Source organism: Cebus imitator, unplaced genomic scaffold, assembly GCF_001604975.1.
Source record: "Cebus imitator isolate Cc_AM_T3 unplaced genomic scaffold, Cebus_imitator-1.0 Scaffold307, whole genome shotgun sequence".
Lineage (NCBI taxonomy): Eukaryota > Metazoa > Chordata > Mammalia > Primates > Cebidae > Cebus > Cebus imitator.
In genome coordinates, this window is record NW_016107622.1 from 133,542 (window position 1) to 148,516 (window position 14,975).

Sequence of the window (14,975 nt, forward strand, 5' to 3'; positions counted from 1 at the left end):
ATTACATATTTAGGAAGGTCCTTGAAATCTTGCTATTTTCCTGCTAAAGTGTTTGTGGGCTGCAGATGATACCCTTTATTAAAAATAAACTGCCAAACAGCCTTGGAAATTATCACTATCTAAGGTATGTTATTTGCCTTCAGTTATTTATTTTTTAGGAACACAATAATCTTATTTTCTGAGCATTTCAGCTTATAATTTATAGTCATTTGTCATTCATTATACTTGCCATTTCTCTTGAAAATACTAAAATGACAAAGTGTCTTTGGGTTTTATGTAACTAAATTTATGAAAAAGAAAAATTGGTTTATTTCTTATGTTATCTTCTTACATTGCAGGCTTTACAAATATATTAAAATTCAAAAACCAGATCAATTTATGAATCTCAGTAACTGCTTCATTCTCCTTTTGAGTGTATGATTAGGTGTGGCAGAGAATTCATGGATGAAGTATGGGGAAATTTTTTCTTACCCTGGCCAATTTTTATCCAGGAGTAATTTTTTCTTACTTTTTCTCTGTACACCTCAGTAGCATTGGTAACACTCACACTTGGCTATTAAGAATATGCAATCAGACATCCAAATTATTCTATTTCTTTTTTTTTTTTAATCACAGAATTGACTCCTGAGGAGAGAGCCCAAAAGATTGCCAAAGCCATGCGCAAACAGTCTTCTGAAGTCAAAGAAAAATGGGAAAATCTAAATGCTGTAACTAGCAATTGGCAGAAACAAGTGGACACGGCCTTGGAGAAACTCAGAGACCTACAGGGAGCTATGGACGACCTGGACGCCGACATGAAAGAGGCAGAGTCCGTGCGAAATGGCTGGAAGCCCGTGGGAGACTTACTCATTGACTCGCTGCAAGATCACATTGAAAAAATCATGGTCAGCATCATTGTCTTGGAAGGATTTTTAAGAAATATTTTCTTGTTAAATGTAATTCATATAAAGAGAGCCACATATGTAAATTGTTATAAGGGATTGTTACAAAGCCAGCACCGTTGCAGCCCCACCCATCAGGAGTCAGGACAGATGCTTTCCATATGTCCCTCAACCCTGCCCCTAAATAACAGGGTTATTAAATAACAACTAATGCAACTTTTATTGTAATTTACATTTATTTTTACTGTTTACCCAATGGTGCATCCCTAAACAATATAGATTAGATTTACCTCTTTTAAAAAAAACTTAATCTCCAGATTTCCCCTCTATTCCTCTTTTCTTTTCTTTGCAGTTTATTTGTTAAAGATACTGAATTGTTTGTTTTGTATTGATTTCTAGAGCCTGGATTTTTCAGAGTTGCTTCTATATAGTGTAGTCTCCAGCTTCCTCTCTATTCTGTATCTCTTGTAAATTGGTGGTTGGAGGTAGAAATATAATCAAAAGCATACCCTTTTACTGGGAACTCTCATCTATAAATTATATCTTACTATGTGAGTATATTAATGAAGAATTAGTTTAGCTATAAATTCTGTTTGTAGTTAGGAATGCCCAAAACTAAGGATGTTAGACCTATGGTTACGTCCGTTTTGGTTCCCACATTCTAGAACATCGCCAGAAAATAAAAAGTTGATAAAATTTAGGCAATAAGAGAAATAACTGATTTAGTGTAGCGAAGGATTTATAGTAGCATACTAAACTAGGTAGTCATGAATCAAATCAGAGGATAAGCCAGTGAAAAATTAGATGTTAGGCTGACAGTATCCATTAGGAATGGAATTTTTATTGCAGAAGATATATGTCATTTGTGTACACACATTGGATAGCATTCTCCCTTTATATGCATGTAACTAAACAGGAAAGAGAGAGAAGATCTAGGAAAATTACCTGAATACCTAGGTTAATTGCATAAGTAAATACACAAATGTATAGATACCATAATAGTAATAGGTAGCATTTACTGAGGCTTACTGTGTTTCAAGAACTGTTCTTAGCTAGTTTGAATAGTTATCTCTCTTAATCCTCACACCAACCCAACGAGATAGGTATTATTATTACGCCTGTTTGTCAAATAAGAAAACTGATAGTAATTGCCGAAGCCCTCATGGCTAGTAACTGGTAGAGTTTCCCTTCCATTTTTCTTGCTCTTCTCCTTCATCGCAGAGAACTTTTACACAACTTTGATCAACTACTTGAATTTCAAGCTTTAAAAGTTAAATATCAAATTTTAAGCTAAACATTTTTTATTACTAAAAGTTGTACTGGTGTCTGCCATCTTTCAGTGTAAATATACAGGTATCCAGCTATCTTCTGAATTAAAGAGGCGTCTTCCTAGTATTTTAAACCTTAGGATTTTAAAAATCATTTCCATGGATGGACTTGAGCTTAAAATAACCCATTGGAAAGAAAACCTCTAGCACAGCTTCCTTGGAAGCAGCACACTTCTTGTATTTGAATGGATAGTTTTAGACACTGAAAATCTTTAAGTCAGCAGTTCACAAAAATTATGTTTTATTGGACTGCAAAAGTACTTCTTGGTTAGAGCAGGAATTTACCCATTTGAATTGAAAGCATCAGCTTATAGTGCAGAATGGTTTGTTTTTGGGGAAAAGTGAAGAATTGTACCTGGAGTTATTAAATGCCCGGAAGTTTGGGAGTTGATAATCACATTTGATTAAACCACTTACCTACCTCTAAATCCAAATCCATTTGTTTAAATCTCTGCATAAGTAGAAGCCAGGAAAAATACAATTAATATTTTAATAGGAATAAACTGTAAATCAAAATATTTTAATATCTTTTTAGGAAAAAAGACAATAAAATCCCAAGTCTTATTAAGACATGTAAAATAGATTCAAAGTCTGGGGCGTGTTACATGTGGTTTAAAGTATACCCCAAAGCTCATTGACAGTATAGTCAGATAAAAATACGTACTGAGTTTTGCTAAATATTATTAAATATGTCAAAGCAACTGGAAAACAAAATCCTTGGGGTTAATCAAATAATGTAAACTCCCTAAAATTATCGTTAATCATTCTTATTTACAGAATACACACCTTCTGGCAAGAGAAGGGCATAGGAGTCACACCTGCCAACAGACTGCCAGTTAGCACCTTTGATACTAGCAGATGTTCTGTTTTTATGGCAAGGAAGGCCACATAGCCTCCTATTCTGTTATAGGAAAGTGCAGTCATAACATGATAAATTGGTTCTTTATATTAGAACACACAGCAGTTCTGAAACCATTTTCAAACTTGCTTTATCTCAAGCCCCTTAATTTGGAAGCTCTTCAAAAACAAAAGATAAACTTTCTTGATAGAAAGACTTCTCGTTGCCATATAACACCTGACCATAAAAAGAAAAACAAAAAACAAAGACCTTGTTTCTCAAAGCTTTTTAAATGTTTTTACCCGTGGCTTATATAGAGAAACATTATCTTTGGAGAGGAAAAATTTAAACTTCTTTTCTGTTCCAAAAGATTTTTAAAGCCTGTCTTGAAGTTATAATCTATTTTTTTAAAGTTTACTATCTTTTGAAATAAAATTGATTATTATTTGAAATTATATGAATCTCAAAAGATTTTCTGGCATTTCATTTTAATCTCCAATAGAATAAAAAGATGTTGATTTTAAAAGCTAATTGCAAGTCTTAAGTCCTCCAAGTTACCTACCGTGGAGACAGTATTAATGCATAAAGTTAAAATCATGACTGAAGAATCCTTGAAGGATTTGAATTCTGTCATTGTTCTCAAACTGAATATGAGGGACCCAGGCCTCTTTGAAGTCCAGACTGAAAAATTCCCTTTGCCCACCCTAACCCACACCTCCTACTGTCGTGTGCTTCTATAGTAATTGTGAATGTTTTACACCTGTAATACGTCTGTTACCATACAACTGCTCTTCTTATTTAATCGTATTTGTGTGTTTGTCTGTGTATGCATATTTTGTCATCTATTAAAATGCCAAATCTATAGCAGTGGAAAAAAAACTACTTCAACCCCTCCTCTCTTTCCATATATCAGCAATTCCCATGACTTTGTACACTTCTCTTCTTCTACCCTGTCTTTGAAACGTTGGTAGCTGCAGGTTTCAGGTGATATTTCTTACTTTATATGTGCCGATTTCAAACGTCCAGCTTTCATAGTTGTCATGCTGACTCAAGTCTCTTAAAGAGCCTCCCCACTTAAAGTGGAGAGGCCGGGCGCGGTGGCTCACGCCTATAATCCCATCATTATGGGAGGCCGAGGCAGGTGAATCACGAAGTCAAGAGATTGAGACCATCCTGGTCAACATGGTGAAACCCCATCTCTACTAAAAATACCAAAAAAATTAGCTGAGCATGGTGGTGCACGCCTGTAGTCCCAGCTATTTGGGAGGCTGAGGCAGGAGAATTGCTCGAACCCAGGAGGCGGAGGTTGCGGTGAGCCGAGACTGCACCATTTTACTCCAGCCTGGGTAACAAGAGGGAAACTCCATCTCAAAAAAAAAAAACAACAACAACAACAAAGAGTGGACAATGTAGAAATGATGAAACCTGAGGGCAGATGCTAATGGGATGTTTACAACACCTACTTCTAAGTTAAGTTTGGTACATTATTAACTATAATTTTGTGACTAATTTAAACTTAACTTTTCTTTTAGTATCCCAGTTCTGTTCTGCATTCTGTGTTAACTTATATTGTTCAAATATCATTTCTGTGGGCCTTTCTCAATAGAAAGTATTTCTCTCTCTGGATTGCAAGTCCTGTGCTAAATAGTGAGGGTCTATTCCCAAGCAACTTCCCATTTTTTGTTGGGGACATCAAGAATATGGATGCTCTTAATGACAGCTTCTAAGTGCTCTTAGTATGTTGTTTTAGTGACTCTAGACCTTGCTCAGAGGTGGCATTTGTCAATTCTAAGACTCATTTCCCTCTTTTCTTATAGACTCCACTCTTCCTGACCCAGGCCTAACCACGGACAGTGTTTATAAATGATTTTAACAGGGACAGACCTTACTTCTTGAGTCCATGTTAGGCACTGGTTTCATGGTTAGGAAAGTTGTTTTTACTGGCCACTAATTTAAGTGGAAACATGTTTAAATCAGGTTGTTGCATTTGGTGAAAAAATATTCAAAGTTCTATGTTAATAAAACAGAATAAAAAGAACATATGAATATAAACTAAAAATAGAATCAACATTAGATATCAGTAAAATGGAAAATAATGACAAACATCTTCTAGAGTAAACTGCATGTAATAAAAAATGTGAAAGGAAATACAGAATCATTTAAATGAGTTTGAATTATAATTTTTCTCTTCACACATTTATATTCTTTGGGTTATAAACAGTGACTTTGTAGTTCTTCATCCAAGTTACTGAAAACCTGAATTATGTTATCTGCTGTTGAGTGGGCAGCTGTAGTTGATGTCCTCTCAGCTGGCCTTGCCATTTGTTTGAAGTACAGTTCCAGGACACCTGCATATGCCAAAAATCATGCCTACTCAAGTCCACATTTCCCCCTGGAACCTGCATATATGGAAAGTCAGCTCTCCCTATAGGCGTGGGTTTCACATCCTGCAAATACTATATTTTCCATATGTTTGGTTGAAAAAAAATCTGTGTATAAGTGGACCCATGCAGTTTGGTTGAGAAAAATGTGTGCATACTTGGACCCATACAGTTCAAACCCAAGTTATTCAAGGGTCAACTGTACTAGCTTTTGTAATATTTTTTTCCAATAATATATTTTTTGGTTCTTCTAGGCATTTAGAGAAGAAATTGCACCAATCAACTTAAAAGTTAAAACAGTGAATGATTTATCCAGCCAGCTGTCGCCACTTGACCTGCATCCCTCTCTAAAGATGTCTCGCCAGCTAGATGACCTTAATATGCGATGGAAACTTTTACAGGTATCAGCTTGTTCCCGTTCCTAATGCAGGCTTACACCTCGGGTGGCCTTTAAACCCTATCTCGCTATTCCATCACTCTTCTCATTTTCTCTTTTGTTCTTGATGGTATTTGATAATGAATTTGGCATGTGATGACATCAGGTATTTGTCTTTCGGTATCTTGAACCTAAACGCCTCATTTATTTATAGAGTTTAATTTAATTTTTTGATGTACTATTCATATGATATTTGTAGAAAATTGCAAAAGGTTAAATAAATCACCGTAATTGAAACCTGTGGTAGGTCACAGAAACATTTTTCACATAGTGGCTCATAAAGGAGTCATTTTCCTTACTTTCATCATGTATTTTTTTGTGTGTTTGTTTCATTTTGAAAAATTAAGGAAGTCTCTATTGTTTTTCTTCTAACTGGTTGCTATTTATATGTCTTCCTTATTTTTTCCAGATAGCACATTTATACCAGTGGTGTTTACCTTTACTTCGTAGATTTTAGCTAATGCAGTTGGTTTAATGACTCTAGACCTTATTTAAATATGCAATTTTGATGTAGTGCATAAAAACATTTGACAGATATAATATTTTATCATATAATAGATTTGCTGAATTCAAATATCAAAACACTCAATGGTTCACATTTTCTTATTGAAATTGAAGAAATTAGTGTATAATATTTTATAATCTTCAGTGTTTGCAAAGAATGTTAATAATGTAGGATTAGTAAAGCAAAATCTGTTAAATTTATATGTGTTATCTAGCGGGTGGAACACAGAAGTATTTGAACTTTATTCTTTTTTTTTCATTCTGCTCTGTTTCTCTAATTCGTTATCTTCCTGTGATGATTCTTATGGTCCATCTTGATTTACTTCCCATTCTGTTTCTGTTATCACTACTTCTAAAGATTAGAAGTTGGGGAATATGTTATACTTGAAAGAAGATATGTATTCTGTCATCCTTATCTATGATGCTGGTAACCCCTAGAGCTCAAATGTTAGTTGCTGGTTGGACAAGAAGAGAACAATCTATGCTGGTAGGCTACACTGTTGAGTTGCAGGAATATTTTCTTCACTCATAAAGTGTGGCATTTGAATGCTTTTTGGCCTTAATGAACGAAGTGCATATGAATGCAATTTAAATGGTTAACCAGAAGGAATGAGTGCTGACTAGGGAACCAGACATACACAGTTTCATTTAAGGACAGCTGCAGATGAGATTGCCCTTTTAAGTGGAACAATGATGAGCATTACATAGACCAAGACTAGAAAAAGGTAATGGAAATGTCAGTAGGCTGCATGCAGTTTTTATTGATTTGCATTTAGTTTCTCAGTTTAGTAACCTTTTACATTTTTATAATGCAGAGAGCTAACTATAGAACATGTATTTTTAAAAAGCTGGGCATGGTGGCTCATGCCTGTATTCCTAACATTTCGTGAGGCCGAGGTGAGAGGGTCACTTGAGACCAGCTTGGGCAGTATAGGAAGAGCCTGTCTCTACAAAATAAAAATTTTAAAAATTAGCTGCATGTGGTGTGTGCACCTGTAGTCTTAGCTACTTGGGAGACTGAGGTGGGAGGATTGCTTGAGGCTAGGAGTTTGAGGTTATAGCAAGCTATGTTTGTGCCACTGCACTCCAGCCTGAGCAACAGAGTGAGACTCTGTCTCTAAAAGTAAAAGAAAAACAAAGATGTGCATAAAAAAGGTAGAGAGTATCCAGTCTGGGCAGCATGGTGAGACCTTCTCTCTACAAAAAAAAAAAAATTAACCAGGTATGATTGCACATGCATTTAGTCCCAACTACTTGGGAGGCTAAGGTGGGAGAATTACTTGAGCCCAGGAAGTCAAGGCTACCATGATCCATAATCGTGTCTAAACTCCAGCCTAGGCAACACAGTGAGAGTTTGTCTATACAAACAAAACCAAATCAAAACCAAAAATGTGTATAAAAAATATGAAGAGTACATTAATACGCCTTTACAAACTTAAATATGTATCTCAACCCCAAGTAGAGATGATCAGATACAAATTTGGAGGAAAATAAGATGTTGCATATTCACATGTCTTTTCACTCTCTGTTTAGCTTCTATCACCTCACTCATTCTTTCCCTATAACTATCCACTATCTATGTACTGTTTCCTTCTAACTACTATCTATGTACTGTTTATTTCTGTCTCTCTCGCTCTCTACGTATATATATATATATTATATATGTGTTATGGGGAGCAAATGGAAAAGAAGCCTAGGAAACTAGTTCGGTAGATAATGGATATATATACATAATATATAATTATTTTATTATATAATATATATATAACAAATTTTATATATAATATATAATATATATGTAATTTATTTTGTTATATAAATATTATATACCAAAATAAATTATATATATAATTTATATATATAATATATATATTTTATTATATAATATTTATATAACAAAATAAATTATATATAATATATTATATATAATATATGAAATTTATTTTGTTATATATATTATATAATAAGATAATTATATATTATATATTATATATATTTATATATAACAAAATAAATTATATATATAATATATTATAATTAATAATTATATAATATATAATATATATATTATATATTTTATAATTATATATTATAATATATTATATATATAACATAATTTATTTTGTTATATAAATATGTATGTGTGTGAGTGTGTGTGCATATAAAATCTATCTATTATCTACCGATCTAGTTTCTGAGGCTTCTTTTTCATTTGCTCCCCATAACACTTTTTACCATCTTCCTTAGAAAACAGAGATGAGTGGTCACTGATCCCATGACCACGTCTTGACTTCAGAGGCTTTAGAGACAATGGACTACATTAGAGGCAGAGTAACAGTTAGGCACAGATTCTGGCACTGTGTGACCAGAATATGAACAGCAGTGTTGCCACTCACTAGCTTTATTTCCTTGGGTGCCTCTTTGTGTTTTAGTTTCTTAATCTGTAAAATGATGATACAAATAACCCTTACAGTAATTGTGAAGATTAAAGCGTTAATTTCTATAAATTGTTTAGAAGAGCCTAGCACTATTTACTCTTATTTGAGGCCAGAAGAAGTCCTTTTATTTATTTATTTTTTACCATTACTCTGCTACCAGAGATAGAGAAGGGGTCTGTATAAACAAGCATATCCTGGGCAATAGCTTTATTTATTATATTCTTTAAACCGAAGATATTATGAAAGTCATTGTTTCAGAATCAGATTATTTCCTCTGTCTTGCATGTGTGTGTGCACAGGTTTCTGTGGACGATCGCCTTAAACAGCTTCAGGAAGCCCACAGAGATTTTGGACCCTCCTCGCAGCATTTTCTCTCTAGTAAGTAGTAATAAACTGGACTGGTTGCATTAATGGAATGAATTAGCATTTTCTTTCACTTTAATTCAAGAAGCTGTATTCCTTGCAGTAAACATATTTGTTTAGATAGATGGATGTTAGGAGGTATTAACATCAATGAAAATATTACTTATTGGTTATTATTTGTAATAATGTAATAACAAGTGAGAAATCTTCAAAGTAAAACAGAAATGAATTAATCTTTAGCTATGGCTTTTCATTGGACTGTCTGTTAGGAGAGCTAACATAATATCATATCATCATTGCTTTTTCATAGTCAAAGATTATGAACTTTTTCATAATAAAGAAGTCAGTTTTATATTTAAAGTTTTAAATTAATTTTTCTCTTTAAAAAGTGCTTATTAGTTTAAAACACACCTGCACCTTAAAAAAAAAAAAAAGTCACTCTTCATAAATCTTTAAGTGGGAAGATTTTGATTTATTAGGCTCACTGCAATTATATGTAGCTTTTCTTCTAGTCTAGTATTGCAAATTTAGCCAAACCACCTATGTAGAGTTTTATTTAATATTTTTCTACTGGAATTTTTAAATTTATGGACCATTCTTGAGATCTTGAATAACCAATTTGAGTTCCTACTTTATTTATCGTACACTGCTGAGGATACTGAAGAACGCAGGATTTATAGTCAACCAGACTGAGTTTAAACATTCATTCTGCTACTTACCAGACCTGTAAATTTCTGAAGGTTGATTTTGTTGTCTTAAAATATCATATTACCTATTTCCTCTGATTGCTTTGAGAACTCAATGACAAGGCGTATCCAATTACACAAAGCACCTAGCACGGTTCTTGACACAAATGCTTTCAGTAAATATTAATTCCTTTCCTTTCAATTCCTTTGGCAAATATATGTAAGAAAGCAATTTGTTTAGTTTAATTCAATTTAAGTAAACTTTAAAATCAATTTAAACTTTAAACTTAGGGCAAAGCTTATTTCTCAATTATGATTTTTTTTTTTTTGCAACTGCAACCATAGAGACAACTGAATAATACTGTATCTTCTAACTTAATTGATTACATTTATACTTCCTCTTAATCTTTTTGTCACTATTGATAAACTGCTTTACCTCAGTTAAAGGTTGGGCTTTTCTTTTACAATTTCAAGAATCCTAATCAGTCATTTCCTGCCCCTTCCTGCCCGATAGCTCTCTACCTCTCACCCTCCTCATTCCCCCCACCCCTTTTTCTGTTTCACCAACCTGAGACCTTAGGTAGTGAATCTTTCTGTGGTGTATAGGCCTTCCTGGAATATACTATGTACCTGGATGCCAAGACACGCTTTTGTTGTTGTTTCTTTTTTGTTTGTTTATTTGTTTTGTTTGGAGACGGAGTCTTTCTTTGTTGCCAAGGCTGGAGTGCAGTGGTGCAATCTTGGCTCACTGCAACCTCCGCCTCCTAGGTTGAAGCAATTCAGTAGCTGGGATTACAGGTGCACACCACCACGCTCAGCTAATTTTTGTATTTTTAGTAGAGACAGGGTTTCACCATGTTGGTCAGGCTGGTCTCAAACTCCTGACTTAGCGATCCGCCCACCTCGACCTTCCAAAGTGCTGGGATTACAGGCGTGAGCCAGCACACCCAACCGCCAGAACACATTTTTAAAGTCCGGGTACCATCAATGTTGGTGAAGTAAATAGGTTTTCCATATATTTATTAGATATTAAGTATTCCGGATTTCTGAAGCTCAGTTTTACAAAATGCAAAGCTATGTGCCAAGAACAAATGAAAGTGGAGTTTACAAAATAATTGAGAACTGTCTGTACTGTTCTAAGTATCAGTTATCTTTAGTATTAATTAAAGACTATGCTTTCACCTAGCAATCGCTCTCACAGTAGAAAGCAAGTGCACATTCTTTTGAAAGTGAAATATGGTGAAATTTATACACATTTTGTGAAAGTCAAATACATGTCCTTGTGTTTTCTAACACTGACAGTCCAAAGAGGTGGAAGTTATTCAAATTAAACCAATTATTAAAATGAGCGGAGAAGTGTAAACAAAGTCCCAATTAATAAATTTAATAATTGTTATCCTTTGCTGCTTGGAATCTTGGCTTTATTATATTTCTTGGACTTTAGCCATGGTTATAAAAGAAGCCTGTTTAGTTAGGCGCAAAATAAAAACTGACCTATTAACCTGGTGCCAACACTGAAATGAGGTTGGCTCTAATGAGAAATGTAACCTACCTACTTCCTCATTTTCATCCCTTTTTTATGTTCCATGGGCATACATAGAGAAAAGAGTGCTTGCCTTTTGTAAGGAGAGGAAGAATTGTTGAGTAGAAAAATTGCTCAACTAGTGTTCAGAAATTCTGAGATCGCATCTAAGCTCCGTCATTTACTTACTGGGTATCAGTCTTTCGGCAAGTTATTTTATCTCTACACATTTGGTTCCTCATCTATCAAATGGAACTTGAATGTGTATCTTGCTGGCTTCCTTACCAAAAAGATATATTTGAAAGTGCTTGGCAAAGTTTAGAATGCTGAATAGTTGTAAAATATTAATGTGACATGAAATTGGGAAAAAAAGGTATTGGTGACAACTGGCTACCTGAGGATCTGATAATATTTGCAAATTATGAAAATTTGAAGTATTATTTGAATTTTTGTGTTAGTTTGCTCAGCAAAATTCCTTTATGGCACTAGATTCACATATACTATTCTTCTTAAATAAGTCTTAAAATAATTGGTTAATGTAGAAATAATATATTTTTAGTAAGAAGTAACTAGAATTGTAAAAAAAAAAAAGTACCTCAATTAACAAAAAACCATAAAATCTCAATCATAGTAATGTCTAGTGAGAAACTGGGATTTTTATGCCTAGATGATTGCCTTGGTTCTTCACAACTTTTGGCCTATTTTTAAATTTTCTCTTGTTAAATTTTATAGAATTGAATTTGTTTAAATGCCATCTGTACTCAATAGCTACTCCTGTGACTATGATTAGTCATCTGGAAAATTCAGTCTTGAAAAAAATCTAATTTTTAATCTGGATGTACCAGGTAAAATTAATTTTGGTTGTAGCTTTATCAAAAATATATATGGAGTACAGTTTCCAGATGGCACCAAGTTTTAAATTGTAGTGCTTATAAACAACATCTTTTGAAAGTTTAAAAGTATTTTTATCAACAGGTTAAATCAGTTGGTATTAGACTTGGAACTGATATTGTTTCTTGTTTTACTTCAAATGAATCCTTAAAGCCGTTTTTTTGTTTGGCCCAGTGGATCTCATAATTATAGGAATCCAGCTCAGAAACCAGAGTAGTTCTTTGAATTTGCTATAAAACATTCAGTTGTTTTGCATTAAGGTGTAAGGCTTTTTGTTTTTCAACGTTTCCAATAATCTCCCTTTGTTTCCTCAGCGTCAGTCCAGCTGCCGTGGCAAAGATCCATTTCACATAATAAAGTGCCCTATTACATCAAGTAAGTTGATTTTAATTCTCCTTTATGATACCAAGAAAATTGTGTTTTACTGATAACTTAAGAGGCTTCTCCCCCTATAACTTTTAAAAATGGAATTTAATTCTATTATCTGAAGGAAACTATGATATATTTAATATTAAAAAGAAACTAATTTTAAAATGAAAATTTTATTTTTCATTTATCAGGTTAGGGATATAGATGTGTTTAGCTGATATATTTAAAAATACTCCAGCCTGAGCAACAGAGTAAGATCCAGTCTCTAAAAAACAAAAAATAAAAAGTTGGAAACAATGGCAGAATTTCAAAATACTCTTTACATTTTTTTTTTTTTTCCCGAGATGCAGTCTAGCTCTTTGTCATCCAGGCTGGAGTGCAGTGGTGCAATCTGGGCTCACTGCAACCTCTGCCTCCCGGATTCAAGCGATTCTCCTGCCTCAGCCTACCAAGTAGCTGGGATTACAGGTTCGCGCCACCACACCCAGCTAATTTTTGTATTTTTAGTAGAGACAGGGTTTCACTGTGTTGGCCAGGCTGGTCTCAAACTCCTGATCTTGTGATCTGCCCACCTCAGCCTCCCAAAGTCTGGGATTACTGTACAAGCGTGAGCCACCACACGCTGGCCAAACTGTCCCAATTCTAAACCATTTTTCTTCCTCCAAGAAAATCCATATAAAAATATCTTGTACTCTTCTCATTTATTCCACCAATAAGAAATAATGATATATCATAAAAAGTTAAATATTGTCAAGTTTTTCTTCGTCTTATAGAAATTATCAGCATTGTTAGCATAGGCTCACTGTTCTTTGATTTTGTTGTCCAATTAGTTTCTCTTTCCTGCATACTGTTTCTTCTTCTTATAAGACATATTATAAGATTTTTGAAATTTACACAGGGTCTCAGTAGGCCTTGATCCTTGGCTTAGGCTATATATTATTGTAGAACAGAATGATAAAATACTACTTCTACAGTCCCTTGGAGTGTAACTTAGTAAATATATTAATTTACAGTGTGCTCTAGCGATGAGTCATAGTTGACTCTATTTTATATGTTAGACGAACAGCATCATAATCATGACAACACTTATGGTCAGGAAACAGCTCTGTCTCAGGTTAGCTGTGTGGCCTCAGGTAAGTCAGGTGAAGATCTGTGGGCCAATTTTCCTTTATATCATTTCTAACATGGGGTGTGATATCCCCAAAATCTATGCAAATGCTCATAATCTGCTCTTCCAATATACTTCCTGAAAACGTTGTGTGAAGTCAGTGTTAGTGAAATAGTCTTTTCTTGTAATTTTTTACTATAGTCTGAGATGTATCCTCAGAGGGAAAACCAGGTTTACATAATGTATAGTAAGCATTATATGTTACTTTGTCTTATGGAAGTTTAATAATGTATAATGCACTGAGTTGTGAACTGAGTTGAGAATAAGATATTAAAGCAATTGATTGGTGTCAAATTTGCACAAGTAAGAATGGAAGGAGGTCAGACACTGGGTAAGTTGGCATGTCTCTAGTGAAAGAAGATGTGATTATCTAACTGAAAACATTTAAAACTGTTTACATTCTTATTGTACACTATAACAATAATAATAGAAATAGTATTAGAGAACTTTAATTCACGTGGGTGAATATTGACTTGAATTTAATATTACAAATTTAAATATAAATCTGATATACTGTGGTAGGCAAAATAATGACCACCCCAACCCCCAAAAGATGAACGTGTGAAAATGTTAGGTTACATAGCAAGGGAGAATTAAGGTAACAAATGGAATTAAGATTGCAAATCAGCCCACCTTAAATTAGGGAGATTACTTTGGATTATCCTGATGGGCTCAGTGTAATCCCAGAGGCCTTCAAAAGTGACAGAGGAGACAAAGAGAGATTTGAGGATGCTAGCTACCAGCTTGGAAGGTATAGTAAGCAGACATGATCCTGGAATGCAGGCAGCTTCTAGAAGCTGGAAAAGGAAGAAAATGGGATTGTCTCTTAGAACCTCCAGAGAAGGAACGTAGCCCTTCCAATTTTCATTTTATCGCAGAGATTTTTTTGTAGCAGCAATAGAAAATTAATGCATGTACTATACAAAAATCAAGAAGTTCACGCAAATTAATTGAAACAATTAATTTATTGAATTGACTTAGAATCCTTTATCATCTGATTTTTTTTAAAATGCAAACTGGGTTTTGGGGGTTTTACTAAATAAAGAAAATATAAATCTCTTGCTTTGTGTTTATATCATGATTATCTGTTTGGTTTGGCACTTTTAAAGTCCATCCTTAATTTTAGCTGTTTTTTAAAAAATTAATTTCTTTATGTTCAGGTTAATTATG

The 14,975-nt window shown here is 33.9% G+C and overlaps 1 protein-coding gene across 3 annotated transcripts in view; it reads left to right on the forward strand.

The window, feature by feature from the left end:
* The window catches only part of LOC108285795 (utrophin-like), a 199,427-nt gene that overhangs the window by 92,959 nt on the left and 91,493 nt on the right, over nt 1–14,975 (forward strand). For all 3 annotated transcript variants that reach the window (XM_017503237.2, XM_017503235.2, XM_017503236.2), the window contains exons 5-8: nt 616–884; nt 5,683–5,829; nt 9,106–9,184; nt 12,583–12,643. In XM_017503237.2, the coding sequence (XP_017358726.1) occupies nt 616–884; nt 5,683–5,829; nt 9,106–9,184; nt 12,583–12,643 (556 nt within the window). The remainder of the gene's footprint in view (nt 1–615; nt 885–5,682; nt 5,830–9,105; nt 9,185–12,582; nt 12,644–14,975) is intronic.